The 20,344-nt window shown below is 49.2% G+C and overlaps 10 protein-coding genes across 10 annotated transcripts; 4 read left to right on the forward strand and 6 right to left on the reverse strand.

The window, feature by feature from the left end:
• Positions 1–54: 54 nt before the first annotated feature.
• Positions 55–731, reverse strand: FOBCDRAFT_265035 (RmlC-like cupin domain-containing protein; the record flags this gene model as incomplete). The annotated part of the gene is made up of 2 exons (XM_031191805.3): positions 188–731; positions 55–134 (listed from the first exon to the last, which is right to left on the reverse strand). The coding sequence occupies exons 1-2, from the start codon at positions 654–656 to the stop codon at positions 55–57; spliced, it is 549 nt and encodes a 182-aa protein (XP_031033036.2). The 5' UTR covers positions 657–731.
• A 415-nt stretch (positions 732–1,146) lies between these two features.
• On the forward strand, positions 1,147–1,982 carry FOBCDRAFT_232931 (cytidine deaminase-like protein). Its single transcript, XM_031191806.3, has one exon. The coding sequence runs from the start codon at positions 1,159–1,161 to the stop codon at positions 1,816–1,818; it is 660 nt and encodes a 219-aa protein (XP_031033037.2). The 5' UTR covers positions 1,147–1,158; the 3' UTR covers positions 1,819–1,982.
• Positions 1,983–2,690: 708 nt separating this feature from the next.
• On the forward strand, positions 2,691–6,360 carry FOBCDRAFT_146951 (uncharacterized protein; the record flags this gene model as incomplete). Its single annotated transcript, XM_059608246.1, has 2 exons — positions 2,691–6,291; positions 6,326–6,360. The coding sequence occupies 2 exons, from the start codon at positions 2,691–2,693 to the stop codon at positions 6,358–6,360; spliced, it is 3,636 nt and encodes a 1,211-aa protein (XP_059466048.1).
• Positions 6,361–6,718: 358 nt separating this feature from the next.
• FOBCDRAFT_146881 (uncharacterized protein) lies at positions 6,719–7,908 on the reverse strand (the record flags this gene model as incomplete). Its single annotated transcript, XM_059608241.1, has 2 exons — positions 6,719–7,825; positions 7,885–7,908. The coding sequence occupies 2 exons, from the start codon at positions 7,906–7,908 to the stop codon at positions 6,719–6,721; spliced, it is 1,131 nt and encodes a 376-aa protein (XP_059466049.1).
• Positions 7,909–8,862: 954 nt separating this feature from the next.
• Positions 8,863–10,016, forward strand: FOBCDRAFT_232933 (uncharacterized protein). The gene has a single exon (XM_031191809.3). The coding sequence runs from the start codon at positions 8,949–8,951 to the stop codon at positions 9,957–9,959; it is 1,011 nt and encodes a 336-aa protein (XP_031033040.2). The 5' UTR covers positions 8,863–8,948; the 3' UTR covers positions 9,960–10,016.
• Positions 10,017–10,112: 96 nt separating this feature from the next.
• FOBCDRAFT_191347 (uncharacterized protein) lies at positions 10,113–11,993 on the forward strand (the record flags this gene model as incomplete). The annotated part of the gene is made up of 6 exons (XM_059608706.1): positions 10,113–10,460; positions 10,863–10,956; positions 11,002–11,069; positions 11,119–11,507; positions 11,565–11,632; positions 11,683–11,993. The coding sequence occupies exons 1-6, from the start codon at positions 10,377–10,379 to the stop codon at positions 11,991–11,993; spliced, it is 1,014 nt and encodes a 337-aa protein (XP_059466050.1). The 5' UTR covers positions 10,113–10,376.
• A 395-nt stretch (positions 11,994–12,388) lies between these two features.
• FOBCDRAFT_280650 (uncharacterized protein) lies at positions 12,389–12,688 on the reverse strand (the record flags this gene model as incomplete). The annotated part of the gene is made up of 2 exons (XM_031191811.2): positions 12,389–12,502; positions 12,554–12,688. The coding sequence occupies 2 exons, from the start codon at positions 12,686–12,688 to the stop codon at positions 12,389–12,391; spliced, it is 249 nt and encodes an 82-aa protein (XP_031033042.2).
• A 767-nt stretch (positions 12,689–13,455) lies between these two features.
• On the reverse strand, positions 13,456–14,949 carry FOBCDRAFT_145334 (uncharacterized protein; the record flags this gene model as incomplete). The annotated part of the gene is made up of 1 exon (XM_031191812.3): positions 13,456–14,949. The coding sequence occupies one exon, from the start codon at positions 14,947–14,949 to the stop codon at positions 13,456–13,458; it is 1,494 nt and encodes a 497-aa protein (XP_031033043.3).
• Positions 14,950–15,473: 524 nt separating this feature from the next.
• Positions 15,474–17,560, reverse strand: FOBCDRAFT_232934 (P-loop containing nucleoside triphosphate hydrolase protein). Its single transcript, XM_031191813.3, has one exon. The coding sequence runs from the start codon at positions 17,550–17,552 to the stop codon at positions 15,726–15,728; it is 1,827 nt and encodes a 608-aa protein (XP_031033044.2). The 5' UTR covers positions 17,553–17,560; the 3' UTR covers positions 15,474–15,725.
• Positions 17,561–17,969: 409 nt separating this feature from the next.
• On the reverse strand, positions 17,970–20,134 carry FOBCDRAFT_265041 (prion-inhibition and propagation-domain-containing protein; the record flags this gene model as incomplete). Its single annotated transcript, XM_031191814.3, has 2 exons — positions 17,970–18,274; positions 18,329–20,134. One exon carries the CDS (start codon positions 20,132–20,134, stop codon positions 18,413–18,415), a length of 1,722 nt encoding a protein of 573 aa, XP_031033045.2. The 3' UTR covers positions 17,970–18,274; positions 18,329–18,412.
• Between the last annotated feature and the right edge of the window lie 210 nt (positions 20,135–20,344).

The following is a 20,344-nucleotide window of genomic DNA, read 5'->3' on the forward strand; positions in this document are numbered from 1 at the left end:
GAATGATAGCTGTTCTCTGGGATGCCTTGAGCCAACCGCAAATCACTGGGAACCTCAATGAGGCCTCTTGCATGACTTTGGCTTCCATCCTTCAGGTTTCAAGACCTGTCCAGCCGGATCAAATCCTGGTGCGACTATCACACGTTAGTTCATCTCTCCACCCACTCAATATCATCTCATTACTTACCAGTTGTCCCAACAAGAGTCCAGTCACCTAAACTCCGGGCACTCTGCCACTCCTCCGCCGCAACAACAACCTGAGGTCTCTGTCCACTGAAGAGATCATTTCCCATTACATGATCCCTCGTACAAGAGCCATCATTCTTCGACAATGACAGAACAAGAGGTGCACCAGCATAATAGTGCCAGACTTCCGCGGCGTCGAGTTTATGCCAGAGAGATTGTCCCGCGGAGCCTTCGAGCAGATAGTAAATAGCTGTGCTGATGGATCGATTGGTTCCTGGGACGGTAGTCGGGTCTACGAAAGTTTGGACGAAGTAACCCTTTTCGGTGTTTGGTTCGAGTTTGAGAAGGTCGACGACTTGTTCTGCTGAACAGTCTGTGATGGGTTTATGTTTGGTGCGGCGGTCAAGAGATTCGGGGAGATGGAGGGCTAGGCTGAGGGGGAGCCATGACAGAGCTAAAGCAAAACGCATGGTCGATGAATTAAGTTGAAAGAGTTATCTATATAAGAGTGAGAGGATGCTGTCGAGTCAATGGTCCAGCCATTTCAGGCGGAAATCCTCCATCCTTTTGTACCTCATCTCTCAAGCCATGCTTACTCCCGGCAGTTTCGGATCGACAATGATGCGGGGTGGCTGGAGGTGTCAGATTCACCGCTTGCAAGCAGTAAAGCGTGAATTACCAATCTCACTCATGACGTACAGTCTTGCACATCCTCATTTCACGGCTGAATCAGTCATGAAGGAGCAAAATCCTTCCGTTATACGCTCACATATCTCACTGACACGGCTGGAGCTACCAATGGCGTGTCACTGAGCGTATAGAGCGGGTACCGCCGCGTGCCGGGGTCTGGACCCTTAAATGTCTCAATCGGGAAGCCCCGATATTGGAGGAGTTATCAGATAAGAAAGTCTACTTGAACGACGAGTATTCCTCTCAACTCAAGCAGACTTCGACTTTCTTGTTATACGCAAAATGGCAGCCAAAAAACCTCAAGAGATTCTTGCTGCACTTCTCCAAACGGTCGAGCGCGACATCGTCCCCTTGACGAGTGATGGCGTCCGCTCAGGCAGCAAAGTCTTCGGCGCATCAATCCTCTCATCTCGGACCCTCGAACCTCTGACCGTCTCAACGAACAACGAGCGCGCCTCGCCTCTTCTACACGGGGAAATAAACTGCATCCAAACATTCTACACACAAACATATCCCGATCCCAAATCTCGACCTAATCCCCGTGAAGACTGTGTCTTTTTCGCAACGCATGAGCCTTGCAGTCTATGCTTGAGCGGAATCACATGGTCTGGTTTCAAAGAACTGTACTATCTGTTTACATACGAGGATAGTCGTGATCAGTTCGCTATTCCGTATGATATCGAGATTTTGGAAGAGGTTTTCCGGGTGAGGGCTGAGGGGGAGAGTGATGAGGCTGTTGCGAGGAGAGCGTTGTATAACAAGAGGAATAAGTTCTTTACTGCGAAGAGTGTTAAGGATCTTGTTAAAGAGATTGAGAATGGGGATGAGAGGAAGCAGTGGAGTGAAGAGGTTGATAGAGTGAAGGCGTTGTATTCTGCGTTGAGCGATGAGTATCAGAAGAATAAGCAGAGTGGGATACAGACATCAAGTACTTGGAAATAATTAATGGACTTGGTGGATTTGGGATGAGCCTTGGGTTCTTTATGCCTTGGCACTGTTGAGGTACCTACAGAAGACTGCTGGAGTGACCAGTATTCTATCACACTAGCCTAAGTACAGCTTTCAAAGAGAGTTGAATACAACGAATATATGCGTATCAAAATAAACCACCAAAACCATCACTATTAAAAAAAGGAACTAGTAAATTACAGTATGAACAAAAGAGAACGCTTGGTGACGGTGCATCTCACAAGCGATCTCAGCTGAACCGCAAGCCTCATGGACTAAAAATAACTACCGTGTTTGCCACGCTTTGCCATCTCCAGACCGCGATAAGATAACCATTCCTAAGAAAAATCGACTTTCCCATCGGAAAAACAATCCCATACAAATCTCAAAAGACGGATCAATCTCTCCCTAAAAATTGATGCTTGAACAAAACCCCGATCGAAAAATCGGAGCCCGAGATCTGGATCGGGCCGCTAGCATCTTAGCGTCGGCCTAAAAGCCTGGAAGAAGGGTCATTCCCCCGTAACACCGCTACATCATTTGTTCATCGCGTACGACCTGACAATTCATGCTGCATTATCGCGAGAAGCGCCTTGCCGTAGACTAGCCATCTTAGATGATCCTTTAATAGCAGAATTTCGATAATGTTTATGCACCATAACGGTGTAGACTGTAAAGAGAACGGACGATGTGAGGTTATCACGACGTGTATGGATATCAGGAGATAGTTAACTTGACTTACAGTAGGTTTCATGAAGATCATCTCGGCTAGTCTCGACGTCATGGCTTAATGTTGCCTTGGCAAACCCACAAAATAATACCGCAGTGAATACAAACTTTGCTTCGTCAACATTCATTTGTTGACGATGGAGTCCGACATCGCACATGATCTCGACAAGCTCAACATTAGCGATATTCTCAACGCAGACTCACGACCTACGTTTATCATTGATCTTGATCCTGATGATGAGACACCACTGCGCTCAAAGGCTATTCAGCCTGTGTTTTGCAACAGTGCGCTTGCCACGCATGAACGACTCTTAGATGCCGTGCGCGGTGAGCAGAGCGAGAGTGAGTATGGGGAGTTCAAGACTTGGGCTACAGGGATTACAAAGCAGGATGATTCGAAGGATGTGTTTCCATTGTTCTTTCTGTACAAGGGCTTGCTTTGGACGGGGTCGACTGTTGCGAAGAGATGGAGATTGATTAGTGGGAATCGACTTTGGCAGCACCCTGATACGCCGGCGAGTTTATCATCGGCTGCGCTCTCAAGAGCGAGTACGCCGCGCCTCAAGGATCAGAATACGCCAAAGGCAGAGGTTTCGAAATCGCCAAAGCAAGACGAGGCGAAGGAGGCCCAGCAAACTCCGAGCGAAGATACAACGCAGGAAATGACGCCCACGGAAGCAACATTGATAGCGTCTACGCCCCGGAAATTCCCATTCAGATCTTGGTGGCGAGGCAGTACCTCAAAGGGAAGTTCGGATCGTAACACGGGTAGTTCGAGCAGCGGCTCCATCATCCTAGGTAAACCCGAAAAGGCCGTCGCAGACTGGACGGTCACGAACCCCAAAGGTCTCTCATCACCCTATATCCGCCTCCTCCGCGCCATAGACTGGTCCTCAACACCCCTAGGCCCGATGTCCTCCTGGTCCCCCGAACTACGCCAAGTAGCCAATCTCGTGGTCAACAACCCCCACCCCGCGAATATCTTCTGGGGAAGCGATATGACGATGCTCTACAACGAAGCGTACGCACTTCGCTTCGCGGGGAACAAGCATCCGTCTATGCTAGGGACTGGAGCGTCGGGGCCTTGGTCGGAGGCTTGGGAAGTTCTTGGGTCAGCGCTGCAAGAGGTTGTGCGGACGGGTGTTAGTTTCAGGAGTGATAATGATGATCTGGCATTGTACAGGAGGGGCTTCTTGGAAGAGACGCATATTTGCTGGTCGCTTACGCCGTTGTATGGCGGGACGGAGAGGATTGTTGGGTTTTATAATGCGCCGTTTGAGACGACGGACTTGGTCTTGAGTCAGCGACGTATGGGGACTATTAATAAGGTCAGCGAGTCGTTGAGGAAAGCATCGAGTATCAAGAGTTTCTGGAAGTCTGTTCTTGATGGCCTTGAGGATAACCATCGAGATGTCCCGTTTGCACTTCTGTACTCTGTCGGCGAGGCTGAAGAAGCAGATCATCAGTCTAGTTCGTCGGGGAGCACGATATCAAGCAAATCGTGTTATTTGGAGGGGACGATTGGGATACCGCTTGGACATGCTGCTGCGCCGGAGCAGATCGATCTCAAGAGGAGTTATCAAGGCTTTGTGCCTTCGTTTCGAGAGGCGATGCGGACGAGGGAGCCTACGCTTGTGAGGATTCGGGATGGCACGTTGCCTGAGGACTTATTGCATGGGATTCAGTGGCGAGGATTTGGCGAGGCCGGTACGGAGGCGATAATCTTTCCGGTTCGACCTACAAATGGCGAGACGGTTCTGGCGTTCCTCGTGCTGGGCGTCAACCCCCGAAGACCTTATGATGAGGGGTACATTTCCTTCGCAACACTTCTCAACAACCAACTCGCTACTTCACTCGCATCAACCATTCTTTTCGAAGACGAGACCCGACGCGGCCGCGACGCAGCAGAAGCAGCAGCTCTAGAAAAAGAGGAACTCAGACAACAAATAATTCTCCAAGCAAGTCGTCTTCGACGAATGACAGAGCTATCGCCTCTGGGTATGTTTCTCACCAGTCCAGAGGGTATCCTCCGCGAAGCAAATGATCGCTTCTACGAAATGACGGGTCATAGTCGAGATACTCAGGGTGATGTGTCCTGGGCTGATCTCATGAAGAACTCGAGCGGTGTAATGGAAGAAGGATGGCATCGGCTAACGAAGGATATGCTCCCTTGGTCAGGAGAAGTTAAACTCCGAGAAAGTTTTGAAAACTCCGTTAACATCCACGGTGAATCTATCGACTTTTGGGTTCTCGTCACAGCCCATCCTGAAATCACCGCCGGCGGAACTTTGCGGTCCATCATGGGTTCAATAACGGATATATCTCATCTCAAATGGGCACAAGGTTTACAGAACCGAAGATTGCAAGAAGCAGAAGAAACGCGACGCCAACAGAACGAATTCATCGACATAACATCCCACGAGATGCGCAACCCCCTGAGTGCAATTCTCCAATGCGCAGACGACATCACCTCAGCGATGCAAGCATGTCGCACCAACGGAATCGCAGCTTCACGAGAAGTCATCGAGTCATGCCTCGATGCATCGCAAACGATAGCGCTTTGCGTCCAGCACCAAAAGTCAATCGTAGACGATATCCTCACCATTTCAAAACTTGACTCTAACCTGCTCTTGATAACGCCTTTGGTGTGTCAGCCGCAAGCCATCGTTGAGAGGGTGGTCAAGATGTTTGAGTCAGAGATGCTAGCGAAGGATATCACGCTTGAGATTGACATCAGTTCTGAGTTTGAGGAGTTATCTGTTGATTGGGTTGCCATGGATCCGAGTCGCGTTCTCCAGATCCTTATTAATCTCATGACCAACGCTATCAAATTTACTGCGTCTTCGACAACGCGGGTGATTAAGGTCGCGGTGGGAGTGTCCAAAGAGCCTCCACAGATCGACAACATTCCTGGCTTTGCGTTTGCGCCTACCAGAGGTGAAATCGGGAGTGTTGTTGGATCTGATGAATGGGGTTCTGGAGAAGGTCTATACGTAAGGTATCGAGTGCAGGATACAGGCTGTGGATTGACGGATGATGAGAGAAAGTTGCTGTTTCAAAGATTCAAGCAGGCTAGTCCACGAACGCACTACAAATATGGCGGTAGTGGCCTCGGACTGTTTATATCGAAACGGCTGGCAGAGCTACATGGCGGTCGAATCGGCGTTGCGTCAACGGCCGGCAAAGGCAGCGACTTTGGTTTCTACATCCAAGCTCGACGATGTTTACCTCCCAACGAGCAAAGCTCCCCCCAACCAATCCTCTCCGAAATACCCTCTACCAAAAAGACAGTCCACCTCCTATCCCCCAACCCCTCCGCCCGAACCCGCCGCGAGAGCATCCTCGCCGCCGTCTTCACGCCCAACTCCCTAACAATCCACATCGTCGAAGACAACCTCATCAACCAAAAAGTGCTAGTAAACCAGCTGCGCAAAGCAGGCTGCACAGTAAGCGCCACGAACGACGGGCTTGAAGCTCTAGAATTCTTAAAAAAGACACATTTCTTCAAAGCTGGGGGATCAGACTTGTCGGTTATCCTGATGGACTTGGAGATGCCGAACATGAATGGGTATCAGTGTGTTAGGGAGATTAGGAGGTTGGAGAGGGAGGGGATGATAGCGGAGCATGTTCCTGTCATTGCGGTCACGGCGAATGTGAGGGATGAGCAGATTAGGATGGCGTTGGATAGTGGTATGGATGATCTTGTTTCGAAGCCGTTTAGGATCCCGGAGGTTATGAGTAAGATTGAGGGGTTGTTGAGGAAATATAATAGGTAATTGGGTTGGAGTACGGGTTCTTCAGGGTTAGATTTATTGTTAAGCATTAGGCGTCATTATAGAGTAATTTATATTCGACTGGTCCATCAGCATTTAATCTTGCAGACTGGGTATGAGTATACTTGATAGGCGAAAGTATGATCGGCTCACAACCCGTATCGGATGAAAGGACACCGCGGGTCACGAAGAGTGAGGCGTGATGGGGTGATCCCTGAATGCCCTCATACGGTTGGGCCTCAAGATCGGCGCTGCAGTCTTGCAGGTCCCCCACGTCCCTGATCACGCAAGCTCTTATCGTACACAATCGAATGAGTGCAAAATATATGGAATATTTGATGCTATTGAAATCTACAATCTGCTACGCTCAAAACACGCTATGCTAATGCTCCCTAATAAACACTCCGTCTATCCACACTCCTCCTATCAACACTCATCGCCCTCACACTCCTCCCCCCACTCCTCCCCGAAACCACACTCCGCCCCGACGAACTTCTCCTATCAGACCCAACACTCTTGGCCGGCATGATCCTCTTGTTCAAATCCACAGGCCTAACCTTGTCAAGATCAAGCGATCTAACGTCAAAGTCCGGCTCCCTCTCCATCTCCGCAACTGTATGCTCTCTCCCAATATGGTTGACGAGCGTATCAGCGGTCGGACACAAAACATCGCCATCGCGGAAGCGGGAGCACAGCACACAGGCGAATTCTCCTTCTGGCGTGTGACACTTGATAACGAAGCGTGGACTGATGTGGAATTCGAGTTCTTCGTCGATTTCGCGCTTATAGCCGCCTTGCTCTGTGATAACGCGCGTGGCTGTTTTTCCAATTGCCCATGCGTCGTCTGCCTCAACGTCTAAAAAGACATCGCACGCTGGACAGAGACAATCACCCCGCGGTGCAAATGTCGATGCGAGGGGTCGTTCTGGAATGTATTGTAGATCGAGAGCGTAGCGACAGTAAAGAGGATCGTCCTTGATAACAGTCGATGCTCGTTTCGGCGGCGGTAACGCTTTCGGCAGCGCAGGTTCTTCCAGATCCATAAGTCTCTCCCTTTGCTGTCTCAACGCCCCCAAAGATCCCTCCCTCGCCGCATCACTCGCCGCTATCAATCTCGCCATATCAGCCCTATCAAGCTGTCGTCCATTATAAACCGCATCCTGCAGGACATTAATGACAGTCTGCTGCAGCGCAATAACCTGCGCCTGCAATTTATTCTCAGTGATGACATCCCCGATCGCAAAGCGCTGCCCGTAGCGTTGGTAGCCATCTTCGAATTCGCGGTTGATCAAGGCGCCGGAGCGCTGGAAGGAAGCTTCGACTTCATCGCGGGCGCGGGAGTTTTGCTCGACTTGGGCTTTGAGCTTTTTTATCTCCTCGTCTTGTGTCGTGTCGCGCTTGGCTTGCTTGCGCTTTTCTTTGACGCGGTCCCAGAGACCCATTGATGATGTGAATGTTCCGACGAGGGTGCTGCATAGTGTAGCTATGATGAATGTTTTCTGTATAGTGGCACGCATTAATAAACTGCAAGTCAGTAGAAGAAGGGGGAATAGTTTACCTTGAGGTTTTTCTCCTCAATCATATTGGCGTAATTCATCTTGCCGATGTTGTTTTGCGTAAGTTCTTTGTCTCAGAAGATAATCCTTTTTACCAGTACATAAGAACAGTGCGTAAGTTTGATGCCCAACGACCCGAGACAAAAGAAGAAAAGTCGCAGATCATCGGCGTATATATGTCTCAACCCCGATCCAGGGTCTTCAAGGTTGCACAATGATGGCATTTCCGTCTCAATGGGTTGCACACCGCTTAATACGTGGTCATCAGCGTTATCCCGCGTTTTCTCTGTCATAATACATATTTCCCGCAGCCAGTGACGTCAGTTGCATCGAGATGTGCCAAGTTTTCTGAATCCTTCGCTGATTGGTGGATCTAAACAATGACGATGCTTGTTTCCGACAGTTTATTGCACTTTATCCACCCTCGCTTTGTCTCGTTTTGTCTTTGACAGTTTAATTTTAGTGTTTTGTTTAAAGCCAAGATCACTTTAATATTAATCTGGAAATAGTGAGCGTGAGCTCGTTTGTTCTGTGAGAGTTGGTGTCACGGAACTGACGTTACTCCGATGGACATGGCTCGGCGTTTCGGAAAACCAACGATCATGTCTGCTGACTTTCTGTGCAAGGTACATGGTAGTAAATTGCTATCATAAAATAATGCCCAAGATGTTTATGGTACCGTGCTTTGCTAAGATGGGGTGTCAACTCAAGAAGCATACAAAATCTCTCTTTCTGATCAGCTTTATGAATTCATATGTGATTATAATAAGATATTGTTTAAACAAACTTTTCTGTTGGCTACGGGTTAATGCTATACGCAGTTACGAGTTAAGATGCTTCCATCCCACAGGGGTAGAGATGCGGTGCTAGAGCTTGATCTACTACCCTGCAGTGAGATGACTGACCCGGAAGATCAATAACCCGCCCTGATGAAGATGAGGATGACTGTTAAATGCTGACGATACTCACTTCCTCACCGTCACGGTCTCGCCTGTTCTCCACGCTGCCTTTTCATCCAATAATTCAATCCATCGGTAGCTCATCCTATTGACGCAGTGAGATAAGAATGAATCAACAGCGGCTGATGACTGAGTTCCTTCACCCAAGCTCTACTGCGAAACAAGACCCTTCACCCCAATCCGGAAGCAAAGCGAGAAACATATCGCCACGAAAATGCAAAGTCGCATCGCGTCACCATATCGAAAGTGGCGCAGCTTCAGCCTCCCCCTTCTTCCTTCTGCCCCCGGAGATCCGTCTCTACATCTATCGCCATCTTCTCATCTCAAAGAACTACGCCGAACTTAACCACTGCTCTAAAAAGTTCCGTCTCATCCCCAAAGAACCATGCGATTGCCCTCTCGAGATTCACCCCAAGATTCTACAGACTTGTCGGGTGGTGAACAAAGAAGCTACGCCCATCTTGTACTCGGAAAACGTTTTTCGGAGAGGCTATTGTTGGCCGCGCCACTATGTTGTTGGCCGAGGACGCAGGATGTGGCCGATTTGTGATACGTCGCCTCTGAGCAAGGTTAATCTCGCCTATATCTCACGGTTACACCTCTTTCGAGATTACGATCACTGGTTCCGTGATGGGGAGCTCAAGATCTTCAATGACGTTCCGCATCTGAAAGATCTCGATATTCACATTGATCAGAATGATTGGGCTGATGAGATCAACATGAGCGAGCTTCCATACCAAACCCTCAAAGCAATCCGCTCAAATCTTCGATCCTTCAAAATGGAAATCCGTCTCGATTTCCACGAAAAAGAACATACAGACTGGCTAGCCAAATGCAACCGCAAGACGGAGAACTTCAGTCTTCACTTAGACAAGAAACGCGTGCTGGAGACATGGTTGGAACACGAGGGGCTGTTTACTGATAGATCACTTTTCTGGAGTTTCAAAACGCAGCGCTCAGAGTGGTGCGGGCCGTCGTGTTACATCAGTTTTGCTTTTGATGATAAGCGCAAGGAGCATGAGTATATCGATTTGCAGGTCTGGGATGACAGTGAGGGGAAATTTGGGAGGCTAAAGACCTCCGAGGAGAATGCGAGTTCGTTGGTTTTAAGGGAATAAGCAAAGAAATAAAGACATTCTTTTAATGAAACATCGTCGACCCGTCCCAAGATTCGAAATAGCGTCGACGCCACTGTCAGCTCCCGCCATCCCCGGTGTCATAGCGAAGCAGGGTACCTGTGCGATCACTCGCCTGTTTTGGTTTGGTGCAGTGTGATTTGACTTCCCGTTGGAATGATGGGCGCTGTAATCATTCCTCGGCTAGAGGGGGGGGGGCATAAAACCGTTGACCCAGATCTGGTGGAGGCCAGTCTCATGTTTTCTGTCCGGTGAGACGGAATCGATCTGGTCCAGAATGGGGGTATTGGACCAGGAACGTTGTTGGGCTAATCTTAGCGAGGTCTCTGTTAAGAACACCTTGGGGCCCGGGGGGTTATTCCGTTTCGTTCCTGTCTTCTTGTCTTGCAGAGCCTCAAAATGATTGTCTCGAGGGTGTTGTTCTTCCTCTGCTTGGCAGTGTTGGCGGCGGCCTTTTCGCTGTCGGATGTACCGTCATGTGCAGTAAGTATGCAGGTTTGTTTACTCCATTGTGAGACTGACGGGTGCAGATACCATGTATTTTCGAAACGATGGACTCGTCGGGCGAAACGAAAGCGAATATCAGATCGATGTGCGATAACCCGGCTTTTCAGACCGATGTGTTGAACTGTGTCACCGGAGTATGCACTGCGCAAGAGATACAAGGTATATTTAATAGATAATGGTTGCATGTTGGTAGCTAACATCATGTAGGCTTTATAGTTATGGGAAAAGAGCTATGTCAGATGCCGATGCAGGATAATCGACAAGAGTATCGAGCCACCATAATTGTGTTCGCCACGCTGTCATTTTCTTTTATTGTACTGAGGGTAGCGTCGAAGATAATCACCAAGAATACATGGGGCGCTGATGATACCTGGGCAGTTGTCACCTTTGTATGCTGGCTCTCGGTTTGGTGATTATCCTACTGACGATGGACAGTTCATTCTCATACCATTTACGGTGTTCACACTACTCGGTAAGACCTGTTCATGCTGTATGTCGTCCAGCTAATGGTTTACAGCAATACATCACGGCATTGGACTCGCTACGCCATTGTTCACCAAGGATGACCTGTCTCAGGCCCTAAAGGTACTTGAACAAGTTCACATTCAGATACTTGCTGACAATGCCACTATAGGAGGTCTTTACCCTTCACCTTCTCTACGTCTGTGGTCTCGCAGCAGCCAAGACGTCGATTCTTTTCTTTTATCTGCGAGTATTCCAAGACACTACATTCAGAACCCTCGTTTGGATAACACACGCCTTCAACGCCTTGTCTACTGTCACCTTGGTCACTCTTGGCCTGACACTCGGGCGGTCCGTGACTTATCTTCTTGGCAGTACTGCAGATTCCGTATCCAATATGAACAAATACTCGAATACTCTCAAGATTGTCCTGGCGCACTGCGTGGTCAACCTGGCGCTTGACATCTGGATGCTTATTCTGCCATTGACTCAGCTTTACAACATAGGACTGAAGCTCAACAAGAAGATCAACGTGATGGCCATGTTTGGTCTGGGTTTGTTGTAAGTCTATTACGGTGTTCTGGCCATTCGGTTCCAGTCATGTCTGACAAATGACAGCCTTACAGTAGTCAGTCTGGTCCGCACGATACTTCAGTCACAGCTCCTCTCTGATCCCGAAGAAGCGCGTAAGTCCATTTTGGCAAGGGACCTATCATCCATTGACCAACATTTACAGAAACGGGCCAACAACAAGTGGTTCTTTGGGCGTGTATCGAGACATACATGGGCGCCATAGTGGCCTGCGTGCCTTCAACACGGCAACTTGTTCGGAAGGCGATTTACAAGATGCGGAAGCAGAAAGAAGGACAGTCAACAAATAAACCTATTTTCATCAACCGGTCGCTGGCGCCGATACCGGATGAAGAAGATATGCTGACGTTGAGTGACGTTGGGGGATTGACGACTGTTACAGTGAGTAGTAGTGGACGGACGGCAGTGTCGGGGACGGAGCACGAGATGGAGATTATTAGTAAGACAGATCGATGAGGCTGTCGGCGGATAAGTGGCCTTCAGATATTTCTTCTATACTTATCCGAGCCGCAAACTGCTTCAGAGCTTAGTGCAAATCTATAATTTTCTTAATAGTGCCAATTTATAGTTTAATCTTCAGGAGTAGGCAGTAAGAATATCAAGAAATCTACAGCCAAGATCAACCTAACCATGCTTATCTTGGCTTAATTTCCCTTAAAGCAAGCCACCAGGATATATTAGTCTCGCCTCAGCCGTTTCATCTTAGCCAATTTAAAGTCTCTGAAAAGCTCATCCTCAATCGCATCTAGTTGCTTATCATCAAGCGCAGCTAGCTGCTCATCAGAGAATCGCTCTAGGTCTTTGTATAGAAGGGTCTCTTCAACTTCCTTCGAAAGACTTATTTCTCTCGTTCAATCTCCTTGCCCATTTTGATGGTGGAGATGTGACATCCGGCAAGAGTTTGCTTCCCAACCCATCCGCGGACTACTGTTGTCCAAGCTGTCCCCATTCCACGCCATCCAAGCCTGTTAGGGAGTATTAATACTTATGCGGGTCGCTATCTGATTTAGACATACCTTCATCCTTTGCTTCTCTTCCTTCCTGGCTTTGTAGGCCTTGTAGGCCTTATACCCTCGCTCACACAAGTTCATAAAGAGTACAAGACACTCCAGAATTAGCAAGATGTCATCTATAGCATCTGGCCCAGACATGTTGAATATAAATTCCGTTGCGTATAATGGAGAGGGCTTGGATGGGAGAGATACAAGCTGTTCCGAGGTATGCAGATGCCTTGATATATGTATTACTGAAATTTATAGGGTTTCAGTTAACTTTGTGCAGTTCAATTTAGATGTACAGTTTGGAGGACTATTGGCGTTGAGGCTTGTATGGTTTATTTGCGCATGCTTAGGCCATTGTGTTAAATCAGAAGTGTATTTTCTAACCTTAGGACTGACTCATAAACTCAATACCGGATAGAAGAACGCCCTTGTTGGTGCGGGAGCTGCCATCTTGAAGATCTGGGGTTTTTGTGGTGTTGAGCTAACCTATCTTGGCCGAGGGATTGGAGCATCTTACATGCCTTCAAGGCCGGTCAAAGAGCCATCTTTAGGTTTTCCTCATATCAGCTTTACGCTGTAGCAATTGGTCAGGCATTTTGGTATAATGTCCAAGTTGTGAGCTAGATGTGTTATTTGCAGTTGAGACTTATGGCTGAGAGCTTAAGTCAGCACAGGGAACTTAGCGCATGCTTAGGGCTGAACCTTACCTCGAATGCAGGATGTAACCTGATAGTTGAATGAAGGCTATAGAAAAGACTAGAAAAATTGGGTTCTGTGTGGAAATTATAAGCTCTCAGCCAAAGGTTTCAACTGCAAACATCACATTTAGTTAACAACTTTGACATGGGAACACGCAACTGTACGATATTTCGTGTGGTGGGAATCTGATTAGCACTGAAAGGCATTAGGTCTAATTCCTATGCGCCTCTATTCACACCAGAGGGCACACCAAGTGCAGTGGCTATTGGAAAAAGAAGGTCTAGGGATAGCATGTTTGGTTCAGTCGGCCACTCCGCAGCATCTTGGAACACTTGATATTCCAGTGTGAATGGCAAGCTCAGCGCAGAGTATCTGTCCCGCGGAGGAACTTGGTGATACCCTCCGTAACGTCGAAGTGAAGTCCTTTTTAGTATTTCCACCATAAAAAGCCAGCGATTTCCGCTGCCCGTGCCGCATGACGGATCATCGCACCAGAGCACACTTTTGGTGTTGTCGTTGAAGATTGGGTGCTCGACTGTATCAAACGTGAGATTGGAAAGCCACCCAAAGCTATCTGGACCGGTGTTCCTTGAGAGCATCACAAGCCTAAGAGCAATGCAATCACCTTCGTAGAACCAAAAGTAACGTGCTCCGCAATGGCGGCAATTGTAACCGTGGTTTGGACACCGTGCCTTTAGACCATATGGAGCCTCGAGTTTGTGAACGGGTGTCCCAGAGGCGGGAAAGCAATTGCACTCATCTGATATCATGCACGAGACGATGGCATCGATCTGTGTTGAAGCATGTTGGCAGAGCCCTTCAACGCCCTTTCCCTTCAGTCGCTTCAACAGATACGCCTGCAGTGCTGGCATTCCCGGGAATTGTCGTTGATTGATCTTGACCATTGGGAAAGATCTATAGTAGTCGATCGCGTATATGCCTTCTAGGCGTGAAGTCCGAATGACCGGGTGACACCCCGTGACGGCTGACGATGCCTCAGTATCTTTGCTACTCGCGGCGTAGTGCTCGGAATGTGTACACACGATACCGATTTCGTGCTTGCTGTTTGGTTGCAGCTTAGCTGAGACATTGATATGCTTGCAAAGGGCAAAGTGGCCCAGAAACCCCACACAAGTATTGCATTTTTCCTTGCCTTGGGGGAAAAGAAGTTCCGGGTAATTTTTATTGCATCCAGCGCAACGGATAGGTTGCCAGAGTCTCCGTAATCTGTTTTCCAGCTCACCCGAGTCAAAGAGCTTGCCGCAAGGTTCACATAGTGACCTCTGCAGGAAGATCCGCTTGATAAGCCGAAGCTGGTCGCATAAATATGGAGTAATGCGCCAAGTCTCCTTTTTGAAGTGCAGAATGTCCTGCTGAAAATCCTCAAACTCAATATCGTTCGTCAATTCATGAAAGGTCTGGCAGGTTTGGCGAACCATGTAGAGAGAACTATGTGACAGAAAGATCATGATATGGATCAATAGCTCTGGCGGGAGTTGTAATAGTCTAGACCCTAAGTTCTGTTGAAGTTCAAGGTTGAGAGGCGGTGGGAGGTCTGCATCCTCTGGCACGGACGAATCCAATTGGACAGTTTCTGCATTATTAGTGTCCAGAAGAGGGATCTGATATGTGCTGCATCTGAATCGAATCCGGTCGATCGGGCGTGGAACCCAGGATGATGAATAATATGATTCTAATTTGAAGTGAGGCATGACAGCGGTATCTTTGTTTGTGAGGTGGTGGGGAAAAGGCAAGAGTTGGAAGAAGGGGGAGCAATGCAGGGAGAACGATTTATAGTTCCACAATCTGTGCCTTGTAGCCTGATGTGAAAGAGAAAGTCTAAAGTGTAGATGCATGGCTTTACTACCTAAGTTTTATGTGCTGATGCAAGTTCTCAGCCAGAAGCCTCAACTGCAACTCACACATCTGGCTCTCAACTTACCTTAGACATCATGCCTCTCCAAGACGTGTGTTTTCGGTTTTACATGGGGTTGGCGAGGTGTAAATCTGTAGCGTTACAAGGAGCCGTAAAATAGTCGAAACTTTTCCAACATCAATGGGCTCAGACGCGAAAACGAGACTTTATCTACGTTTGCCCTCAATTCTCATCTCAACTTTAACTATCTTCGGCAACCTTCTCAAAGGATTGGCAAACTTTAGCCCTAAGACCCCGAGGATGACGTAACCATGTAATTCATGAGTCTACCTTTGCTTAGGGATAGCATTAACCCGCGCTAACAGAAAGATTTCTTTTCATCATGACATACGAATTCACAAACCTGATCAGAAAGAGAGAGGTTATATGCTTCATCAGTTGACAACGCATCTTAGCAAAGCACCGTACCATAAACAGAGTCTTGATCATCACGACATCCCAGATGTCCAGTCTAAAAAGTCTATGCCGCACTCATATCTAAGCAAATACACTTGTGCCTGTAATGTCGTAATATCCCCAACTCCAACCTAGCCAGCCATGTTTGTTATAACCTCAGTTGCGTCCTCGCTTTCCGCGTCCATTATCACCATGTCCACCAGGAGCACCATGTTTCTGACGAGGTCGATCAGCAACCGTGTTCAACCCCCGCACACCTCTCAAACCCATCTTGCTAGCCGTGCTCTTCTGAATAGTTGGGACATCAGGAGAACCCAGACCCTCGCGTGCGTAAACGTTGGCTTGTCGGACGAGCTCCTCCTTGTCCCACCGGAGAGACTTCATGTGACTGTTGTAGTATCCCAGCCAAGCTTGGTAAACACGGGACTTTTCGTCGTCCTCCATCTTCTCGGCAACTTCCATGACGTCTCGGCTGGGTGAGAGATCGGCTTCGCGGGCGATGAGGTTGATTTCTTTGAGAGAGTACTTGGGGAAGAAACCCTCTGCGTCGCAAACGATCAGGATTCCGCGACCTTCAGCGTCGGCTCGTGCTGTTCGGCCAAGACGGTGGATGTAGCTCTGCTTGTCGGCGGGCATACCGACTTGAATGACGGTGGTGACACCAGGGAAGTCCATTCCACGAGCGACGACATCGGTAGCAACGAGAATAGCGCTTCGAGCAGTTCGGTAGTCGTTGGTGATTTTTGTACGCTTGTTCTGACTCATGCGACTGTGCAGGATCGAAACCGGAGGAAGGCCGGGAAGATCCTCCAAAAGGCGTCCGTAGAAATCAGCGATGGCAGCGGTAGGCGCGAAAAGAATCGCCTTGAAGGCCTGGCCGCGTGTAGCTTCCTCACGAATACAGCCAACCATGGCGGGCGCAACGTCGGCAAAGGTAGGAACCTGGACGAGGAACTGGGGAACGCGCTCGTGGGTGTTGGCTTCACCGGCGGGGATGGTCGAGATGAACTTGTAGCCCGGTGAGAGGACGAGACCAGCGACTTGCTCAACGTGGGGAGCGATGGTGGCGGAGAAGAGCATGCCTTGTCGGTCGGACTTGGTCTTGTCGGGAAGACGGCTGACAATCTCGCGGAGATCTTTCATGAAACCCATGTCGAGAAGACGGTCGGCCTCGTCGAGAACAAGAGTGTTGAGTTTACGCATGCTGTACACGATATCCTCATTGGACATGTGATCCAGAAGACGACCAGGCGTAGCGATGAGAATCTCACAACCAGCAAGAATAGCTCTCTCCTCACGATCCTTGTTCGTTCCTCCGATAGCAACCTGAACGCGATACTTGGGCAGGTTTTGTAGCACCTTCTTCGCCTCGGCGGAGATCTGAAGCGCAAGCTCACGAGTCGGCGAGATTACAAGCAGTGAAATGCCATCGCCGGCAGCTCTGTTCTGGTTAATCATAGTCTGCAGCGCAGGAATCAAAAACGCCATGGTCTTTCCGGTGCCGGTGCGCGCCTGAACGAGACAGTCGCTGCGGTTCGGGGGCAGAAGCTCATCCATGGTCGCAGCTTGGACGGGCGTCATGAACTCAAACTTCATGTCGTTTGTGATGGTGCGCACGATGAGAGGGTTGACCTTGTTGTTTTCCAACAAGCTGTCGAAGCGACGCGACGTAGGAGCTTCAGTGAGCGGCGCGGGCGCGGGCGCAGGCGAAGGTGAAGCCATCTCAACATCAGGCGAATCATTCTCATTCTGGGGCTTTGGGTTACGAGGCTGGTTGCGAGGCTGGTTTGAGCGACCACCGCCGCCGCCACGGGAGCTGAAGCCTCGACGATTGCCGCCGCGACCGCCGCGACGTCTTGAACCACCGTCCATCAGGAAGGGAGAGATAGTGGGCTGTTGCGTGATGAGTGATGTTAGGGGGAGAAGTTGGCGTGGGTGCTGAAGGATGTTGTTGATGGGAAGGCGAAGGCGAAGGCGCTGCATTTTTCTTTGTTGACCTTCCAGAGAATTTGATAACGGGCAAAAAGTCTCTGCTCCTTGTAGTACGGCGCTAAGCCAGATCAGGTAACGGACAACGGATTAGGCGAGGAACGCTAGGCCTGATCTGGCGAGAGGCGATAAAGCGCTGCACCTCCATTTCTGAGCAGCAACAGTACCAGAGCAACAAAACCTCTGAGACTAAGCTAGGGTGCTAAGAAGACTTAATCTAATGTTTACTAAGCATATGCTAAGTGATAATAAATTGAGTCAAATCTTTTTGATGCTTAGGATAGAGATCCTAAGTTTTATTGCATTCCCTTGCCAGGTAAGAGAGAATACACCTTATAGTAGATGTTGAGAATATTATATTTCATGATGTAGAAGCTACTTAATACCAGATGATAAGATAACTCTAGGACCTGATAGAGGCCGCTGAACGCGTTACGAAGTGATAATAATAGCCTTGATGATGCCGACGACGTCACCCATTGCGTCAAGTCAGGAACATTACCGCTCTTGATATTGTGTACTCTAGCCTGGCCTTTAGTCACCCCCTTCAAAAGCTCAATCATGCCGTACTGATACACAGCAAAAATCTTTAGCCTCTCCGCAAACAATGTAGTGCACGTCAACAACATGGTAACCTGGGTAAGTCAACTGTTTAAGAGCGTCCCCACTGTGTACCGAAACGTGGCTCGTTCGGGATTAAGCACCATGTAGTTGTCCTATTGCTAGGTCAGCATTCATTGAGCTATTGTGACGAAGAATCTGGCCTCGACCTTTAGAAAGTCGGACGCTTCTAGTCGTGGTAGAACAGACCCGCCAAGTGGTAGTGCGACGGCAGACTTTTCCTGTTTCACCCTTCACCTCCCCCAAGAGCCACTTATAGGCTTTACGACGCTCTTGTAGAACGCTTGTTGAAGCTCGTCCGTCGAGGCCCCTTCAAACTCTGATCTTAGACATAACTCTGCAGCCCTCATGTACTCCTTTCCTCTCGATCGTCCAAGTTTCGGCAGTGCCTCGGTCAATACCCATTTCCGAAACGCAGCGGCAGAATGCTCGTAATTCTCGGCCTGGGTGGCTTCTTCATACAACTGGATAATTGGCTTTTGGAGGCCGAGCTCGAGCAGAAGAATACCGATGCTATAGATATCGTGCTTCATTGTAAAAGGAGTTTTGGTTGGTTTACCTTGACCATCCTGTGAAGGCTCCTCGGGTACGCCTTGGACTTCTTCATGTCGGTATAGGTTCGCTTCGAGGTCATCTGTCACGCCCTCTGTTTGTCCTGGTGCTGAAATCTCTCGACTGTACTCGAAACCGGCTAAATACGGTTCTTCGAAGGAGATATCGCCCGCGTCATCTTGGAAGTACAGAATGTTCTCGCTGCGTAGCCCTTTGTGCAGCCAGCCTGCCAGGTGCAAACACAACACCGCTCGTGTCACGCTCTTCGCGACTTTGAACCAGTCATCGAGATAGACGTTGTCCTGAGACCCCTCAAGAATAGCCTTTAGTGTTGTGTACTTCTTGGTCGGCACGCAGAAGATGATTCCGTAGCGGACTTCGTCGTCGGAGAGTCCGTCTCGTGTGATGACGCCGATGCAGTCCAATGTTCTGAGATCTTCAAGCCTAGAACTCCATTTCAGGAGACGCGCCAGATTCTTGATACGATTTCCAGCCATCGCACGATATGTTGCTGCAGTATGTCCAGGAGGGATGTGAGAGCCATCGATGAGTTTCCACTCTACCAGGACATCTGTGGAAGTGGCTCCCTTCCGGAAAACACCAGTTGACCGTTTTGTTCGCTCATCAAGCGGCCCCGTCTCACGTAGTGACCGATCCTTCTCATCGACCTTCTCTGCATTACGAGCACCGAGTTGAAGCTGCAGGACCATGACCTTGAGAAGGGCTAGACTCTGCAGCATCGAGTCATCGGGAGCACCCGCAGCGACAGCGTTGAGCTTAGAGATATTGAGCGATGAGAGTAGAGAATTAGCAACTTGCATAGCGACAGGGTCATCCTCAGGCGGTTTAAAGAACTTGCAGAGATCATCAATCATCGACTCGAGAAGCTCGAGTGTCTTTGTGATCTCCCCTTCTTTGAGAGCCCACCGCAGCTTCTCCGACACTTTAGCCTCATCGCGCATCGCTTCAAGCTTCTTCGCCCACTCTTCCCGCTCTTGAGAGTCCTTGAATGCCATTCGGAGCATGGCCCCAAGCGAAGTCGCCGCCGAAATAGGTACATTCTCCGCAGACGCCAACGCCGGGAACTCCTGTGATAGTTCGCCCAACGAGTCTAAGAAGCCGTAAATGATAACGACGTATTTCACAGCAAGGTCGCCGTTCTCGATGAAGCGATCATTTCTCCAACAAGCTGCATCGGGTCCCCTGTCAAATCCCCAGTCCAAACCCCAAGCTTTGAATCGCGCAGCCTGCATCTCAAGACGAGCTTTGAAGATAAGCGCATCGGAGGCTAGCGTCTCGCCCTTTTGCCAGACAGAAAAACCGTCGACGCAGCCTTGGAATATTTGGAGAAAGAGGCTGGTCGCGCCGAGGGCGGTGCCAGCTGTGCCAGTTGGATCCGCCATGGCGATAATACCAGCAAATGTCGGCAAGAAGAGAAAAGGGAGACTTATGAAAGTAGGCTGGTTTACCCGCAACACGGATGTCCGGCACCACGTCGATGAGGAAGCCTGGGGGGTTGAAACCAGCTGAGCTGACAATTGGTATCATTGGCTACTGTTCAGTGTGCCTCGTGAGGGGCAGCGCCGCCACTATCAATATTGCTCACCAAATAT

The sequence above is a fragment of the Fusarium oxysporum genome, chromosome X, assembly GCF_013085055.1.
Source record: "Fusarium oxysporum Fo47 chromosome X, complete sequence".
Taxonomy (NCBI): Eukaryota; Fungi; Ascomycota; class Sordariomycetes; order Hypocreales; family Nectriaceae; genus Fusarium; species Fusarium oxysporum.

Coding starts and splice junctions, on each gene's coding strand:
- FOBCDRAFT_232931 (XM_031191806.3), top strand. CDS start 1,159: ATGGCAGCCAAAAAACCTCAAGAGATTCTTGCTGCACTTCTCCAAACG.
- FOBCDRAFT_232933 (XM_031191809.3), top strand. CDS start 8,949: ATGAATCAACAGCGGCTGATGACTGAGTTCCTTCACCCAAGCTCTACT.
- FOBCDRAFT_232934 (XM_031191813.3), bottom strand. CDS start 17,552: ATGCAGCGCCTTCGCCTTCGCCTTCCCATCAACAACATCCTTCAGCAC.